The sequence below is a fragment of the Triticum dicoccoides genome, chromosome 3B (genome assembly GCF_002162155.2).
Source record: "Triticum dicoccoides isolate Atlit2015 ecotype Zavitan chromosome 3B, WEW_v2.0, whole genome shotgun sequence".
In the NCBI taxonomy this organism is placed as follows: Eukaryota; Viridiplantae; Streptophyta; class Magnoliopsida; order Poales; family Poaceae; genus Triticum; species Triticum dicoccoides.
In genome coordinates this window covers 329,950,667-329,969,308 of record NC_041385.1, presented here as the reverse complement: position 1 = coordinate 329,969,308, position 18,642 = coordinate 329,950,667, and the positions used below count along the sequence as shown (strand labels likewise).

At 45.9% G+C, this 18,642-nt stretch overlaps 1 protein-coding gene across 4 annotated transcripts; it reads right to left on the bottom strand.

Moving 5' to 3' along the window:
- Nucleotides 1–30: 30 nt before the first annotated feature.
- On the bottom strand, nt 31–14,319 carry LOC119276000. 4 transcript variants are annotated; one of them, XM_037556944.1, is made up of 7 exons: nt 14,065–14,315; nt 2,104–2,152; nt 1,713–2,021; nt 1,013–1,061; nt 834–928; nt 616–743; nt 31–215 (listed from the first exon to the last, which is right to left on the bottom strand). In XM_037556944.1, the coding sequence occupies exons 1-7, from the start codon at nt 14,217–14,219 to the stop codon at nt 158–160; spliced, it is 843 nt and encodes a 280-aa protein (XP_037412841.1). In that variant the 5' UTR covers nt 14,220–14,315; the 3' UTR covers nt 31–157. The 4 variants fall into 4 exon arrangements, with proteins under 4 accessions (XP_037412841.1, XP_037412844.1, XP_037412842.1 ...); XM_037556947.1 differs by having other exon boundaries at nt 1,821–2,021; XM_037556945.1 differs by having other exon boundaries at nt 616–740; nt 14,065–14,311.
- Between the last annotated feature and the right edge of the window lie 4,323 nt (nt 14,320–18,642).

The window sequence follows — 18,642 nt, the reverse complement described above, 5'->3', positions numbered from 1 at the left end:
AGATTGAAGAATGCTGATCCTTGGTGAACATTTACCGAAAAGGGGGGACGACCAATTTAGGATTGAAGAATGCTGAGGTCAGGGTCGGTGTTCACCTCACTACAGCATTTTCCAGTTGTAACATACATGATGTAGGATAATGAAAATGAGCGGATCATCATCCTTCTAATGACGCCTTGCATGGTAAGCCTCTTATCGTGTGCTTGCACTGGAACCTATAACAGATGATACGGATTTACTCAGTTAGAAAGAATAAGTTCTGTAGATTGCAGCTCAAGCACCAATACAGGTTTCAGCACTTTGATAACAATTTAACAGCATAACAAAACAATATATACATTCAAGGTTCACTGCCCAGATGTCTGTAGTGTTTCGACTTCAAAGGATCTACCTCTGCACAAGTGCAATCACTAAGAATGCATGCAGTTTATTAACATAGCCTGAGTAGTGAGTAGCACATTATTATGCAGTAAAAGAAAGGCAATAGATAGATAGATAGATAGATACACTCCATACTAACTCTCACATAACTATCGGTCACAAATATAGAAGGTGCAAAATAACAGCAGAAGCTAACGATACTGATCGATGGCAGCAGATGATCAGAAATAATACCAGATAACATCTGACGGAGAAGATTCTGAAGTACAACATGACGGATCCACGATTGATGCAACATGCTTATTATTCTTTTGGTAGTATGCTGTATTGCATTTTATAGACATTTGCTGGGGTACAACCTGCTGGTAAAAGTTTTAGTTCATGTGTTTTATCTTCAAAATATTGGACGATATAAAAAACAGAGTAAGTTAGCCATCATAAAAGTACAACACCTTCTTACTGTAACGGAATTCCCGTTTTGGCGCGAAATCCAGAGGTAAGTTCAATGTACAGGGACATCTAACCAGCAGAAACAGCTTGGTAGGGCCTTCCAAAACAATGGGTGAAGAAGCAGTAAGCTAAAAGTTGAATGCATCGTCAGCCAAGTCTAGTAAAACAGAATAACTAATACCTGTGTAAGATAAACTCCCTGCACCACATGATATAAGAGCTCGGACGGCCTAGAAAAATATATGTGCAAGTCAGTATTCCAAGAGCACAATGTTTCCACCATATGAGGATATAAGGCAATAACTTGTGATAAATGAAGAGAATAAAACAATATTCCATCATAAACTACTCAGTCATCTTCAATATCCAAATAGCTAGCTCCCCACTAACTCATTTCTCTCAGCATGCACACATGCCACCTCATCAGGCAAACATGCATGGAAAAATGCCCACCTCAACATGCAAACATGCATGGAAAAATGCCCACCTCAACATGCAAACATGCATGGGAAAATGCCCACCTCAATAATTACATACAATAAATTAATGTGTTTTTAGTTTGTTCTCATATTATTGATCCAAATAATCAAATATCATTAAGAAAAATGTTGCAATCAATTCATGGCGCAATGTGTCGGGAATCATCTAGTATGACAAACAGCAGAGCAATAATCCAACGTTCTGGTATATGACAAACAGTTGTGAGTAGCAATTATTCATTTTGACCATCTGATGTACAAAGAAATGATGTACATACAAAGAAACGTCAAATTTTTATCTTAATTAAATGCTGCTTTCAAAAAACTAAGACATATACTAGTAATTGTCCTAGTCTCTACGCAAATGATACTTCATGTAGCATTCAAAAAAGGGAAGCTCGCCTTTCGAGAAACAGACTGAGCTAACTTTGTTGTACCATGCCCTTTGGCACTTCCAGAATCAAACCTACCATGAGTAACTGTAATGTCATAGACAAACAAAGGTCGTACAAGACTCCCTCCCAGGATCAGGGCAACTCCTTCAATGGTAGAAACTTTATCAAGTGCTTGCTGAAAAGCAGAAAGTACGGTAGAGATGCCTTTCATTAACTTTTCCTGCTTCTTGACTCTGCATCTAACCTCCCTTTTTCGTGTGTTGTACTTTCTCTGATCAGAAGGTTTCAGTTCTGCCAATGGTGCTGTCATTTCTGACTAGAGACACCCATAAATTAATAAAAGGGTCATTGAGAAAATAGATGACAATATAAACATGCTTACTGCATACTGAACATACCATTTCCTCCTTTAAACCTGCAAATTCAGTTTCAAGACTCTGCAATACCCTGAAAATAGGAAAAAAAGAAAATAAACTTGAAATACTCTGACAATTATATAGAAATAATGTAAATAACTGTGCTGCCTAGTATGCTCTGCTAAATGGATATACTCTGTAAGCCAGACTACATGTTGTCTTGTAGTTTATTTATGATTCCAACACAAAATTTAAACAGCACATTACCATCAGATTTGTTCAAGGTTCGGCCACCATTGATGCGTTCGCTGTGGACACAGTTGTCCCAGCAAAATAGGACTCTGGGATGCACAGTTTAGTACGTAATATATTGGCTACTTGTCAAAATGCTGGTATCCAATTCACCCTTGAAACAAGAACCGAGTATCATATTTTTTTTAAACCAGGCCGGTGACCAAACCAGTCAGGCTGCTGCTACATTGATTAACTGGTCTGGCCAAGTGGCCAATCTTTCTGGACACTTCCAAATTTTTGGTCAAAATTTCATGTCACTAACTTCGCATGACATGACGGGGATGAGCAGCATCTTCCGGATTGCTTGACAAAGGGATTGGGAATAAAGGACTGTAACTTGGCATGTGACAAGACGGGGATGATCGATATTTACCATCCATCTTGAAGGGGAGTGTTGAACCGGTATGGGCCTGGCCCATCACCATTCTGGCCCATAGACCCCAAGCCCATGTGGTGGCTGACCTAGAACTAGAAGAGGGAAGGCAAGACGCTGTCTGGTGAGGTGCACCGCAATACACGAGCCCGAGTTACATCAAGGTGAGGACTCGCGACTCAACACTCGGTCATGGCCGCTACCAATGAAGATGTCACCAAGATCGACTACACCTTTATCCCCATCACGAAGCACCTACACGACGTCTGGACTGCATCTCCAATGATCTACACAACACCAGCCAGCAAGTTTGTGCCTGCAATCTGGCCATCAGCAGAGAACAGCATGCAGCCAGAATCCAACACCCACGCTGATGACAAGGGGCACAGCAGGCTACTTTCCCCACCTACAACCAACCCCAAGGCAATGGATGACCATCCCACATGCTTCCATAAGATGGAGTTCCCACCTATGATGGGGAAGTTGACCTGTTGGTCTGGCTGAGCCGGTGCAACCAATTCTTCAAGACGTAGCGCACGGCCTTCACAGAGACGGTGAGCATCACCTTCTTCCACCTAACGGGCAGTGCATAAATGTGGTACCAGCAGTACAAGAACATGAACCCCAACATGGCGCCGCCGCACTGAATTGATCAATATTCAATTCGGACCACCATCCCACACTGGTATCAGGGGCCAAGGTGCTATCCCAGTAGCTGCGCCACTAGGGGAAGCGGCTGTTTCAGTGGCACCATGATGCGGAGCATCCCACGATCATCCCCATGGACGTATCTACATCTCCCATGACACCACTTGAACCAATGACAAGAGCTCGAGCAAAGGCTATCGAAGATAAGGTGAACTCGCTCCTCTCCGAACTTCCACTTTCTACTTATGAGACATGGCTACTACCTCATGCGGGGACCCTATGTGTGATCACGTATTTGGAGGGAAGCCACGGATCAGCTGCACCCAACGGACAAGACGGCAAGGACACCAAGTTCAATGGACAAGAAGAAGGATCGCTTGAAACTCCCAGTCATCGGACGACCGACGTCTCTCGGACGTTCGACGCCTGGAGGCTCCAACCGACCAGCCAAGTCCCAGCCCGCGCACGCTCCAGCGGCCGGACGACTGACGCCGACCGGACGTCCAACACCTCCCAGCGTCCGAACGACCGAACCCCACCGGACGACTGGCACCACCACACCCGAGCCAAAACATCGGAAGAATGGAGACCTCCGGACAACCGACCCTGACCAGACAACCGACAAGTCCTGACCAGAGCCAAAACATCGGACGCCCGACAGGCACCAGACGTCCGGATCCCCGCGAGCCTTCGGACGTCCGACGCCTGTATGTCCGCCCGCGTGTTGGGCCGAAGCCCACTTAACCTTTTGTCCACTAAGACTATAAATAGACCTCCTCCTCCTCCTAATTAGGGTTAGCATTGTGATAGCTCATATTTGAGATAGAGCTTTGCTCATCCACTTGGTTACTTCTCCTCGGAGCTCACGACCTCTTCGGAGAAGATCCCCCAAGCAGATTCAAGACCCCTTTACGGGAAGACCCCCCTCAAGACCTCCTCACGGAGAAGAACTACCGCCATTTGTATCGTCCCTTGTTGGATTCGGATCGTGTATCTCTTTGTGTTTCGAGGATCTAGCATATGTGTGACCATATCTTGTTGGTTGAGTGATTTCTCTTGTGTTTCCCCTCATTTTTCCCCTTGTGTTCTTCGTGTTCTTCGTAGGATCCCCTCCAATCGTGAAAGATCGGGCATCTAGGGTTCTACCCTACATCATCTTGGTATCATGAGCCACGTTGATCACGTATTTGGAGCCCCTACCCCTTGTTTTCTAGCTTGATTTTGTTGTGTTCTTCCCCAATTTCGAAAATCCCCACCAAAAATAGCCCCAAATTTTTTTTGTGATTTGTTGGTGTGATGAAGTTTTGTTGGATTCGATCCATGGATTTGCTTTGCCACGAGTGGATCTAGCTTTTCCCCATCATCTCCACCATTTCCATCGACAAAATCGCTCGGATTTGACCAAATTCGCCACCTCCACCTCGAACCCGAGTTCATCCCGTGCCCGAAAACGCCCAGGCACCGGACGTCCGACCGTCTCCGGACGTCCGACGACTACCGGTCGTCCGACCAACATCGGACATCCGACGATCTCTGACGATACTGAATTTCTTCAGTTCAGTCACCCCAACCGTTCCACCGCCATTTCCACCAACGCACTCGAATACAACCTCACCGCATACGCACTCTGATACCTCCACCGCTTTCCGCAAGCACCACCATCGCTTAACCGCTACCACCTCCGACAATTTTGACCCGTTTTGGTCTTTGGGAATTTGAGTTGTGGTTCCCCTGTCCTATTGTGTTTCGGCTATATAGGTACGGTTCGACATCAACATCACCACCGCTCATCTTCGCCAAGGACTCATCATCGCCAACAATCGTCTGTGCTTACATACGACTACCTCGACGGTAACCTCGACGACATCTTTGTCTATTCCTTGCCATTGCATTGATAACCACCATAGCCTTACTTTTGTGTTGCTTACCCATCGAGACTAGCCTTTGAGTATTGCCGACAACGTGACTTGTGCAAATTAGTGATCATACTTCCCATAGCATACATACCATATCATCGTGGTGCATATCTTGGTATCATCTCTTGTGTCACAAAGTTGTCATCGCATACACAATTGTTATCTTGGTTCGTGAAGTTTTGCATGAGAAAAGAGCTCAAGAGAGAAAGAGTCAAACAAGTTTTTAAGCAAGAGGGAAAGATAAGCAAAAGAGCTTATAAGCAAGAACCATAGCATCATACTACATTAAGATTGTCATACTCAATCATCTTGGATCATATCACCAGAATACCATACATATAGCATACTTGGGATAGAAGTCGTTGCATTTTTGCCTAGTAGGTTGTGCACAAGTATCGTATCCGCCTATTGTGCAATCGTGCTAGCGTCTCTCTAGTGTTGTGCAACAAGAGCATTTTCGTGGATTCCACATTTTGGCTCATTCCTTGGTTGCACGACCCCACTTATCTATTTGCGTGTGTGTTTCCGTGTACCATATCTTGCTATTGGTCTACTTGTTGCATTTGCAAATTTGTGCATCTTTTCCAACATTATTGAGGCTCACTAACAATTGCATCAAATTTTATTCCACCATCCTAACCGAGCTCCACCATAAGCTTTTACTTGTGTAGGTGTGAGAACCGACAAGAATTGGTACCAATTGTGCTATTTCCTTGTTACATATTTGAGTGATCATTGATCCATCTTCAACATCGGTCAAGGTACATTTGGTATAAGTTCTTCTCTTTCTCCCACTCACATATTTGCTTGGAATGATGGATAGGCCAAGTTCTTCTACCAACCCACTCTTCATCGAGCAAGACGACGACATGGCATCCTATGTCACCAAGAGCCACCTCTTCGGTGCACAACGAGCTTTGCATCAAGAACAACAAGCAATGAGCGACCGCATCGACAATCTCGCCACCGACTTGCGACTCTTCGAGCAACGAACAAGAGACTACTTCAACAACAAGCTCGACGCACACAAACAAGAGAACGATGCAAGAATGGACGAGATTCGTGCCTTGTTGGTGAACCGCCATTCTTCCACTTCGTCCTACTCAAGACGGAGCCGCTCGAGTCGACACTCCGACGACACCCTCTCCGGCTCAAGTACACCGACATCGGACACTCTACGTCGAGCCACGCGCCAAGACCGTCAAGCAACTCGCAATCCTCTACACGGCAATCATCCACAAGAGCAATTCGACGAGCAAGCACATCGTCATCACCAACACCAAGCTACTCTTGAACACGCACAAGAAAGGCAACGTCAACGTCACCAAGAGGAAGAGCGAGCGCGTCAACATCAAGACAAACAAGATGCCGAGGCTCAACGTCTTCAACAACAACAACGTGAAGCACAAGCTCTTGAGGCGCAACGTGCCCTTCGAGAGTCAAGTCGAGCCATCGCCAACCGCAACCGAGAAACGCGCAATCAAGAGGAAGTACTTCGCGAAGAAATTCAAGAGCGAAACTACCAAGCAAGAGTGCATCGTCAAGCTCCCCCACAAGCTCGACAAGCTCCTCCACAACCTCAAGTTCATCAAGAGCATGATGACTACGGAAATCTTCCACGCCAAGAGCAATATGAGGTTGACAATCCTCAACGTCAAGGGCGTCATCATCACCCTTGACCCCAACACAATGAAGAGCAACGCTATGGCAAGCTTAAGTTCACCATGCCCAAGTTCAATGGAAGCAATGATCCCGAAGAGTACCTTTCATGGGCATTGAAGGTCGACAAGATCTTTCGTTTGCACAACTATGAGGAAGAGAAGAAGATCGCTATGCCATCCCTTGAGTTCCAAGACTATGTGCTCATATGGTGGGAACAAGTCCTTGAGCGCTGAGAAGCAAGAGGCGAACCACCAATCACCACATGAGAGGAAATGAAAGATGTCATGCGAGCACGCTTTGTGCCAACCTACTACAACCGCGACCTCTTCAAGAAACTCCAACTCCTCAGGTAAGGAACAAAGAGCGTTGAAGAATACTATAAGGAAATGGAGATTGCCATGATTAGAGCCAATGTCACCGAAGATGATGAGCAAACAATGGCCTGTTTCTTGAATGGCCTCAATCATCCCATCAAGAAGATTGTCGACTTTCAACCCTACTCCAACCTCATTGAGCTCGTGCATCAAGCTACCAAAGCGGAACGTCAAGTGCAAGATGACTTCAAGTACGCCAAGTACTCGTCCAAGAGCTACGGCTTCTCCAACTCCCAAGCTTCAACGACTCCAACAACTTCTACCTCAACCAAGCCACCTACAAGCAACGGCGACAAGTCGAGTTACAAGAAAACTTTGACCACCTCAAGTCGTCCTCCTACTACAAGCAACTTCAAGCCGCGAGCTTCATCATCTACTCCAACCGATGAGACCGTCAAGACAAGTTCCATCAAGTGTTTCACATGCGGCGGCCGAGGCCACAAGTCCTTTGAGTGTACCAACAAGTGCACCATGATCCTCAACGACGACGAAACCTATGACTCCATGAGTGAAGAGGAAATGAAAGCCCTTGAGCAAGTGGCCATGCATCAGCGCGTAAACAAAGATGAAGATAATCAAGTCTTTTGTGATGAAGATTCGAGCCCCGCTCTCGTTGTCTCCAAAGTCTTGACTCTTCAACATCAACAAGACGAAGACCAAAGATGCCACATCTTCCACACCAAGGGCGGGCATCAATGGAAGGTCCGTCAAGGTCATCATCGATGGAGGGAGCTGTCACAACTTGGCAAGTGAAGAGCTATGCTCGAAGCTCCAATTGGTCAAGATGAAGCACCCGCACCCCTACAAGGTTGAATGGCTAAGCGATTCCGGCACTATACAAGTTGAGCATACGGTTAAGTTTCTTTCGAGATAGGAGTATATGAAAACACTTTGGAGTGTGATGTCGTCCCTATGTCCGTTTGCCACCTCCTTCTTGGTCGACCATGGCAATTTGACCGAGGCGTCATCCACAACGGGCATACCAATCACTATAGCTTCAAGATGAAAGGAAAGGAGTACGTGCTATGACCTATGTCTCCAAGTCAAAGTGATCGCCGACAAGCAAGCCACCCATCGTGGAGAAAAGAGTGAGAGAGTGACCCACCCAAAAGAGAGTGAGCACCACAAGCCAAAATCGAGTGTCTCCACGATGAGCGACAAGAAAAACTTAGTCCTATTTGCCACCAAAAGTGAGATGAGAGAAGTGTGTGAGAACCCATCAAGTGTTATGCACTATGTCGTTGTGTGCAAGGACAAGGCACCAAAGACTAACACCTCTCACGATCTACCTGTAGTGTTGTCTTCTCTTTTGCAGGAATTCCAAGATGTTTTCCCCGACGAGCTACCTGCGGGTCTACCTCCACTACGAGGCATTGAACACTGAATCGACCTCATTCCCGGAGCACCTCTACCTAACAAGGCTCCCTACCGCGTCAACCCCGAGGAAACTAAGAAGATCCAACGGCAAGTACAACAGCTCATCGAAAACGGTCAAGAACATAAAAGCTTGAGCCCTTGTGCCGTTCCGGTAATCCTTGTTCCAAAGAAAGACGGTACTTATCGCATGTGTTCTGATTGCCGTCCCATCAATGCTATCACCGTTAGATATCATTACCCTATTCCACGCCTAGATGATATGCTTGATGAGCTTAGCGAAGCCACCATTTTCTCTAAGATTGATCTTAAGAGTGGCTACTATCAAATACGCATCCAAGAAGGTGATGAATGGAAAACCGCATTTAAGACCAAATTTGGCTTATATGAATGGTTTGTTATGCCAATGGGTTTATCCGAAGCACCCGGTACTTTCATGCGAGTCATGCATTTTGTTCTTCGACCCTATATTGGTGTATTTGTTGTGGTCTATTTTGATGATATTCTTATCTTTAGCAAATCCTTCAAAGATCATGTCACCCATCTTAGAACCATGTTGCAAACCCTTAGGAAAGAGCGCCTTTATGCTAATATGGACAAATGCCTTTTTGGTGTTGATAAGCTTGTTTTCTTGGGTTTCGTTGTGTCTTCTACGGGTGTTCATGTAGATGAATCTAAGATCAATGCTATTAAAACTTGCCCCAACCAACCAACTTGCAACAAGTGCGTAGTTTCCTTGGTTTAGCCGGTTTCTATCGTAGATTTGTGAAGGATTTTAGCACCATTGCTTCACCTTTACATTCTTTGAGTAAGAAAAATGCGCTTTTTGTTTGGGGACCATCCCAAGATACAGCATTTAATGAGCTTAAAATTTGCTTACTCATGCTCTCGTGCTTGCATTACCCAACTTTGACAAACCTTTTGAAATTCATTGCAGTGCTAGTGGTAATGGCATAGGAGGTGTGTTAACGCAAGAGAAGCGCCCCATAGCATATTTTAGTGAGAAATGTTCCGGAGCGCAACTCAGTTATCCCATCTATGACAAAGAGCTTTATGCTTTAGTGCGAGTCTTGCGTGAATGGGAACATTATCTTCGCCCTCATGAATTTATCATTCATACAGATCATGAAACGCTTAAGTATCTTAAGGGTCAAACTAAGTTGAACAAGCGTCATGCTAAATGGAGTGAATTCATTGAGTCTTTTCCTTATGTCATCAAGTACATCAAAGGTAAGGAAAATGTTGTGGCGGATGCTCTTTCCCGCATATGCATGCTTGTCACTAAACTTGAATTGAGTGGCATTGGCTTTGAGCACATAAAAGACTTGTATGCGCATGATCCTACTTTTGCAATTCCTTATGCCAAGTGTTTGACGCATACATCTTGGGAACGCTATTACATCAAGGATAATTACCTTATGAGAGCTAACAAACTTCGCATTCCCGAGTCTTCTCTTCGTTTGCTCCTTTTGCAAGAGGCTCATGGAGGCGGACTAATGGGACACTTTGGACGCGACAAGACATTCGCTACGCTCTCAAAGAACTATTTTTGGCCCATGTTCCGCAACGTCTCACGCTTCACCAACCGATGCTCTACATGTCGCAAAGCTAAGTCAAAAGCTCAATCCCATGGTCTTTACATGCCCCTTCCAATTCCATATCAACCTTGGGAAGACATTAGCATGGACTTTGTACTTGGTTTGCCTAGAACTCAAAATGGAAAGGATTCCGTGTTTGTTGTTGTGGACCGATTCTCTAAGATGGCTCATTTTATCCCATGCAACAAGATAGACGATGCTTCACATATTGCAAATCTTTTTTGTAGGGAAATCTTGCGCCTCCATGGAGTGCCAAAGACGATTGTCTCGGACCGCGACGTCAAGTTCTTCAGTTACTTTTGCAAGACTATGCGCCAAGCTCGGAATCAAGCTCTTGTTTTCTTCGGCATACCATCCTCAAACCGACAGCCAAACAGAGGTGATGAACCGAACACTCTCCACTCTACTACGCGTGTTGATCAAGAGGAACATCAAGGAGCGGGAGGAGTGCCTACCCATCGCCGCGCAAGACATTCGACTACCGGCAAGTCCCCCTTCGAGGTCGTCTACGGTTTCAACCAGTTGTCCCCATTGGACATTCTTCCTCTTCCACTACAAGAGCGCACCAACATGGACGCGAGTGCACGAGCAAGCTACCTCAAGAAGATGCATGAAGATACAAGGCACACCATCGAGCGCCAAGTACAACGACTCGCGACCAAGCTCAACATCAACAAGCAACCCATGATATTCAACATCGGAGATCTTGTGTGGCTACACCTTCGCAAGGAACGCTTCCCCAACGAACGCAAGTCCAAACTTCTACCACTAGTCGATGGACCCTTCAAGGTGCTAGCACGCTACAACAACGCTTACAAGATCGACCTCCCAAGCGACAAGTACAACGTGAGCGACATATTCAATGTCAAAGACCTCTCGCCATACCATGGTGATGAAGCTTTCGATCCGAGGTCGGATCTTTCCCTGGGGGGGGGGGGGAGATGATGCGGAGCATCCCACGATCATCCCCATGGATGTATCTACATCTCCCACGACACCACTTGGACCAATGACAAGAGCTCGAGCAAAGGCTATCGAAGATAAGGTGAACTCGCTCCTCTCCGAACTTCCAGTTTCTACTTATGAGACATGGCTACTACCTCATGCGGAGACCCTATGTGTGATCAGGTATTTGGAGGGAAGCCACGGATCAGCTGCACCCAACGGACAAGACGGCGAGGACACCAAGTTCAATGGACAAGAAGAAGGACCGCTTGAAACTCCAAGTCATCGGACGGCCGACGTCTCTGGGACGTCCGACGCCTGGAGGCTCCAACCGACCAGCCAAGTCCCAGCCCGTGCACACTCCAGCTGCCAGACGACTGACGCCGACCGGACGTCCGACACCTCCCAGCGTCCGGACGACCGAACCCCACCAGACGACCGGCACCACCACACCCGAGCCAAAACATCGAAAGAATGGAGACCTCCGGACGACCGACCCCGACCGGACGACCGACAAGTCCTGACCAGAGCCAAAACATCGGACGCCCGACAGGCACCGGACGTCCGGACCCCCGCGAGCCCTCGGACAACTGGTAACCGTCGGACGTCCGACGCCTGTATGTCCACCCGCGTGTTGGGCCGAAGCCCACTTACCCTTTTGTCCACTAAGACTATAAATAGACCTCCTCCTCCTAATTAGGGTTAGCATTTTGATAGCTCATATTTGAGATAGAGCTTTGCTCATCCACTTGGTTACTTCTCCTCGGGGCTCACGACCTCTTCGGAGAAGATCCCCCAAGCGGATTCAAGACCCCTTTAAGGGAAGACCCCCCTCAAGACCTCCTCACGGAGAAGAACTACCGCCATTTGTATCTTCCCTTGTTGGATTCGGATCGTGTATCTTTTGTGTTTCGAGGATCTAGCATATGTGTGACCATATCTTGTTGGTTGAGTGATTTCTCTTCTCTTTCCCCTCGTTTTTCCCCTCGTGTTCTTCGTGTTCTTCGTATGATCCCCTCCAATCGTGAAAGATCGGGCATCTAGGGTTCTACACTACATCACACCATCAGGACGCGCATGCCGCACCCTCGCTCCAGCGGAGGTGGCCATACGTCGCCAACAGGGCCTCGGCTACATTTGCAAGGAGCTATTTGTTCCTGGCCACCACTGCAAGAAGCTTGTCCTCGAGGTTGATTCGCCTGTCGGCAACAACGAGGAAGACCCTAAGGCCCCGACTAGATCGTCATTTCTCCGCAAAGTACGCCGGTAAAGCACACACCCGTAAAAAAACGTGTGTTCCAAACGCGCAATTGTCTCGATAAAATTTACAACCGTTCTTCAGATTACACTGTTATTCAGCCCTTATTGAAAACTCTCCTCGACCTGCCACTTTTCCCAGTAGACCACCCTCTCTCTCAATCAATCTAGGCAAGCACAACACACGTGCCGCTGAAGGCACAGAGGACAGGGCGAGGCACCAAGGACTGCAAGGGAGGTGAGGCGCCGGCCATCTCCGTCGCCGCGAGCCCAAGCATGCCGTCGGCTCAACCAGCACGGAAGAGAGGCGAGGCGGCGGCTGCGACTGGGAGCAGGTGCGCTATGCTGCAGCAGCCGCAGCGACTGCGGAGCGTGCTCCGAGGCAGCGGCAAGAGCCTGCCCAATAGGACCAGGTTGAACGACTCAGGGCCGGAGCGAGTTGGTCATGGCCGGCAGGAGAAGAGGCATTGGTGCAGCCTCCAGCGCTACGCCTCATTTGATTCACCCAAACAAAAGTTTACAGCCGGAAACGAGTGTATCTTTTACAGGAGTATTTCATCGGTGGCTAGTAAAATACCTCTGTAAAATATTTACAGGAGTATATTTTCCAGAGCTCCCAAACGGGCCTGACTCTGAAGATATGGAGGTAATGGCAATATCATTGTCGGACATCAAATGCGTTCAGCCATGCACAGGGCAGACCTTGTGCCTCCCGGTCGACATCGATGGCAAAACATGGATGGCCCTGCTCCGCTGCTCGATCCGGCATCTATGCAAAACTTCCTCACTGAACTTGTCGTGGCCATAATACATACTGTAATACTAACTTGAGCTCATATGCCCATTATTTATCTGTAAATGATCGAGCAAATGGGAAGCGTTGAAACCTCTCACGCCGCCTTGCATATTAATATAGAGCCATCAACCAGCTAGGATTTAAGAAGGGTTGTTGCATGACTTGGAATACAAGATTACAAGGGATAATAACCGTACAAGATTAGGAAGGAAAATGCATATCCTATACATGGTAGGTACAACAATCGTATCAATCTAACACCATCCACATATCAGACGTTAGCACAAGAGAATGACCCCGCAAAAAGAAAAAAGAGAATGACAAGCAGCATAAGGCTAGCAGCTAAGAGCACATATGAAAACAAAACGAGTTGACTGAAAAGGAATCAAGTAATCTCATATCTAAACCTCACTTATATCATCGCCCTGTATAATTCAATGGTCGAATCCAGTAAAACCATTCGATCCAAATCCTTGACTTCTCACACACCACAAACGGGGAGTTCAAATTGACGGATTTGTAGGATTTACCAAATCCACTCAAATCGTACCCAAACTAGGTCCACAAGCACGAAGTTGTTGCTCAAACTCGGCTATTATTAAGAATTGGACCAAACCAAACCAAATTCGAAGGTCATATATCATCTAAAATGCAGTAAATATGAGATTTCAACCCCAGGCAATTGCTCGAAAGAACTATTGAAGCTGATTCCTAACACCAAATCTCAAGGGAGGATGGAGGGGGAGGGGGCGGGGGTGAGAGTTACGAGGGGATCTGGTGGTGCATGTAGAGAACGAAGCCGAGCAGTTCCTTCACGACGTGGAACACCTCCGACCGCTGAAGCGCCGCCGCAGCCACCTGCACCTCCACCGATCCTGGCCCCCGTCTCTCGTCGGCTCCTAAAGAACTCGTCGTCTCCATCCTGCGCTAGGTGGCCGCTTGCGTCCGCAGATTGAGCGAGTTTACATCAAACGGGGTGTGTGGGTGGGTGGGGGTCACGAGAATAACGGACTGGGCGCAATGTTCTGTCATCAAATTCAGTTAATTAAAAAGAACCTCAGGTATCTTTATCTTTATCTTCACCTGATGATATTAAAGGAAGGATTGTTTCTCCACTTTATATGATCCAATCAGGGTTTTTTGATCCGTCGTCCGTTTTCGGTTTAGTCCAAGGCCGCACACACATACCACTCCGCCTACATAACTTTCATTGAATAAAGAAAGAAAGAAAGATAACCTTTTATATTTCTTTCCCTGAAGCTTGGGTCAGGCGGCCACATTAGCTCGATCATCTGTTGATTGGGCCGAGCTGGGCCTGATCTATACATTTTCGACCTTTAATGATAGAGATGCGGGTCCCTAGGAAAACAAAGGAATGAAAATCCTGCAAATGAAAGAAATAAAGAACAAAGGATAAAGGAAAGGAGAGGCTAATTTGGCCATGAAAAGGGAGGCTAATTGGATGAGAAATAAGAAGAAGAAAAGAGAAAGGAGAGAGAGGCCAATTCGGTACAAGAAAGATAGGCTAATTGCAAGGGAAATAAAAAGAAGAAAAGAGAAAGAAAGGAAAGAGAAGCTAATTGCATCAGAAATAAAGAAAGGAAATAGAGGCTAATTAAATGGAAGAAAGAGCGGCTAATTACATTCACGCATGATCCCTGATCAATGAATGAAAATAAGTAGGAGTAGTAGAGATATAAGAGGACCACACTAATTCAAACTAGCCTTTCTGGGTTCTCAAGGGAAATAAAAAAGCGACTTGATAACATATGAAGTTTTACGCATGATGCCCTTGATAAATGAATTAAAAAATATCATAGATATAAGAGATTGTCTAATCATGTGTTAAAAAAGGATGCCTTAATTGCGGCATTGAGAGATTGGTGGCGCACAATTAAAAATAAGGACGTATTAATTGTGAGACTGAGAGATCATTTAAAATCGGCAGTGAGAACTAAAAAAACAGTTTCATGTGTAAGACACATTATAATTGTGGGATTTGAGAGACCCATGTAAATAGACATGCATAAATGATGAGCACTAAAACCAAATTTGTGAGCACGAAAAATAATCAGATTCATGTCGAGGACACATTATACTTGTGGGATTTGAGAGAGACCCAATTAAATCAGACATACATCGGTTGTGAGCACTAAAAGACTAGATTCATGTAGGGGACAAATTAAAATTGTGAGATTTGAGAGACCAGATTAAATTAGACATGCATCGGTGGTGAGCACTAAAACCGAATTTGTGTGAGAATATATTTAAAATATTCCTTACATTGTCGTAACTCAATGTTAGGTGTGTCATGCGGTGGACAAGATCACTGCCTTAGGATTCACCATGTTTTTGGATGCATTGTGATCATGTACGCACAACCCCTTTGACAGAGAGGGTGAGGAGGAGGACAAGTCGCAAGATGATGGTGTGTCGCATTGAAAGGAAGTACACATATCGATGAAGAGTCTTGAGTCATGCTTATTCGGTTAGAGCCATGTGGATTTTTTTTCTCCCGTTGCAATGCACGGGCATATTTGCTAGTTCGTACTCAAAAACAAAAGACGAGAATTTGCATAATAAGTATTGGACGCCGATATTCACCGAACACGCGATGTATATGGCCCGTGCCGAACGAGTTGTCAGGTGATACTGCCAAACAGTCCGCACGTCCTCGCATACGACCCGACCGCACACACACACGATGATGTAGGGCCAAGCTCTAGAGCGATCTTTCATGAATTGGAGGGGGAAACCCGAAGAACACAGAGAACACAACGGGAAAACGTGGGAAACCACAAGGTGAATGATACGTCTCCGTCATATCTATATTTTTTATCGTTTCATGCCACAACTTTCACATATTTTTTGTAATATTTTATATTATTTTGGGGACTAACATATCGATCCTGTGACCAGTGTCAGTTTTGTTTAGCAGAATATCCATATCAAACGAAGTCCAAATGCGATAAAAATTTACAAAGTTTTATTTTGGAATATATGTGATTTTTGAAAAAAAGAATCAACGTGAGACGATGCCCGAGGGGCCCACAAGCCCAAGGGGCGCGCCCCTACCCAGGACGCGCTTGGCAGGCTTGTGGCGCCCCTATAAGGCGGTTGGTGCCCTTCTTCGGCCGCAAGAAAGCTAATATCCAAAAAAATGGTGTGAAAATTTCAGCTCAATCGGAGTTACGGATTATCAGCAATTTAAGAAACGGTTTCGGCAAAAAACAGGAACGCAAAGCAGAAAATAACATAGAGAGGTCCAATCTCAGAGGGGCTCCTGCCCTCCGGGAGCCATGGAGACCAAGGACTAGAGGGGGGATCCTCCTCCATCTTGGGGGAGGCCAAGGAATAAGAAGGAGGGGGGCTCTCTCCCCCTCTCTCCCGATGGCGCCGGAACGCCGCCAGGGCAATCATCGTGTGACGGCAATTTACACCAACAACTCTATCATCTTCATCAACACCTTCATCACCTTCCCTCATCTATAATCAGTGGTCCACTCTCCCGCAACCCGATGTACCCCCTGCTTGAACATGATGCTTTATGTTTCATATTATTATCCAGTGGTGTGTTGTCATCATATGATGTTTGAGTACATTTATGTTGTCCTTTGGGGTAATTGGTGAATTGCTATGATTGTTTTAATTTGCTTGTGGTTATATTGTTGTCTTTTGGTGCCCATCATATGAGCGCGCGTGTGGATCACATCGTAGGGTTAGTTGTATGTTGATAGGACTATGCATTGGAGGGTGATACGTCTCCAACGTATCTATAATTTTTGATTGCTCCATGCTACTTTATCTATTGTTTTGGACTATATTGGGCTTTATTTTCCACTTTTATATTATTTTTGGGACTAACCTATTAACCGGAGGCCCAGCCCAGAATTGTTGTTTTTTGCCTTTTTCAGTGTTTTGAAGAAACAGAATATCAAACGGAGTCCAAACGGAATGAAACCTTCAGGAACGTGATTTTCTCATTAGATAAGATCCAGGAGACTTGGACCCTCCATCAAGAAAGCCACGAGGCGGTCACGAGGGTGGAGGGCGCCCCCCTAGGCGCGCCCCCTACCTCGTGGGCCCCTCGAAGCTCCACCGATGTACTCCTTCCTCCTATATATACCTACGTATCCCAAAACGATCAGAACAGGAGCCAAAAACCTAATTCCACCGCCGCAACCTTCTGTATCCACGAGATCCCATCTTGGGGCCTGTTCCGGTGCTCCGCCGGAGGGGACATCCACCACGGAGGGCTTCTACATCATCACCATAGCCCCTCCGATGAAGTGTGAGTAGTTTACTTCAGACCTTCGGGTCCGTAGCTAGTAGCTAGATGGCTTCTTCTCTCTTTTTGGATCTCGATACAAAGTTCTCCCTCTCTTTTCATATTGTATCGTTGCCATCGAGGATAACAAGATGGGTTTTTTATCATATTGCATGAATTTATCCCTCTACATCATGTCATCTTGTTTAAGGCGTTACTCTATTTTTACTTAATACTCTAGATGCATGCTGGATAGCGGTCGATGAGTGGAGTAATAGTAGTAGATGCAGAATCGTTTCGATCTACTTGTTTTGGACGTGATGCCTATATACATGATCATTGCCTAGATATACTCATAACTATGCTCAATTCTGTCAATTGCTCAACAGTAATTTGTTCACCCACCGTAGAATACCTATGCTCTTTAGAGAAGCCACTAGTGAAACCTATGGCCCCCGGGTCTATTCTCATCATATCAATCTCTATCACTTTATTTACTTGCTTTGTTTTTACTTTGCCTTTAACTTTTTACTTTGCATCTATCTATCAAAAATACCAAAAATATTATTTATCATCTCTATCAGATCTCACTCTCGTAAGTGACCGTGAAGGGATTGACAACCCCTAATCGCGTTGGTTGCGAGTTGCTATCGTTTTGTGTAGGTACGAGGGACTTGTGTGTGGTCTCCTACTGGATTGATACCTTGGTTCTCAAAAACTGAGGGAAATACTTACGCTACTTTCCTGCATCATCCTCTCCTCTTCGGGAAAAACCAACGCAGTGCTCAAGAGGTAGCAAGAAGAATTTCTAGCGCCGTTGCCGGGGAGGCTCACGCAAGCAAGTCAACCATACCAAGTACCCATCGCAATCCCTATCTCTCGCATTACATTATTTGCCATTTGCCTCTCGTTTTCCTCTCCCCCACTTCACCCTTGCCGTTTTATTCGCCCTCTCTTTCCCAATCCCCTGCTCTCTTTTCCGTTTACCTTTTTCCGTTGCCTTTCTGTTTGCTTGTGTGTTGGATTACTTGTTGCCATGGCGCAAGATAATACCAAATTGTGTGATTTCTCGAATAC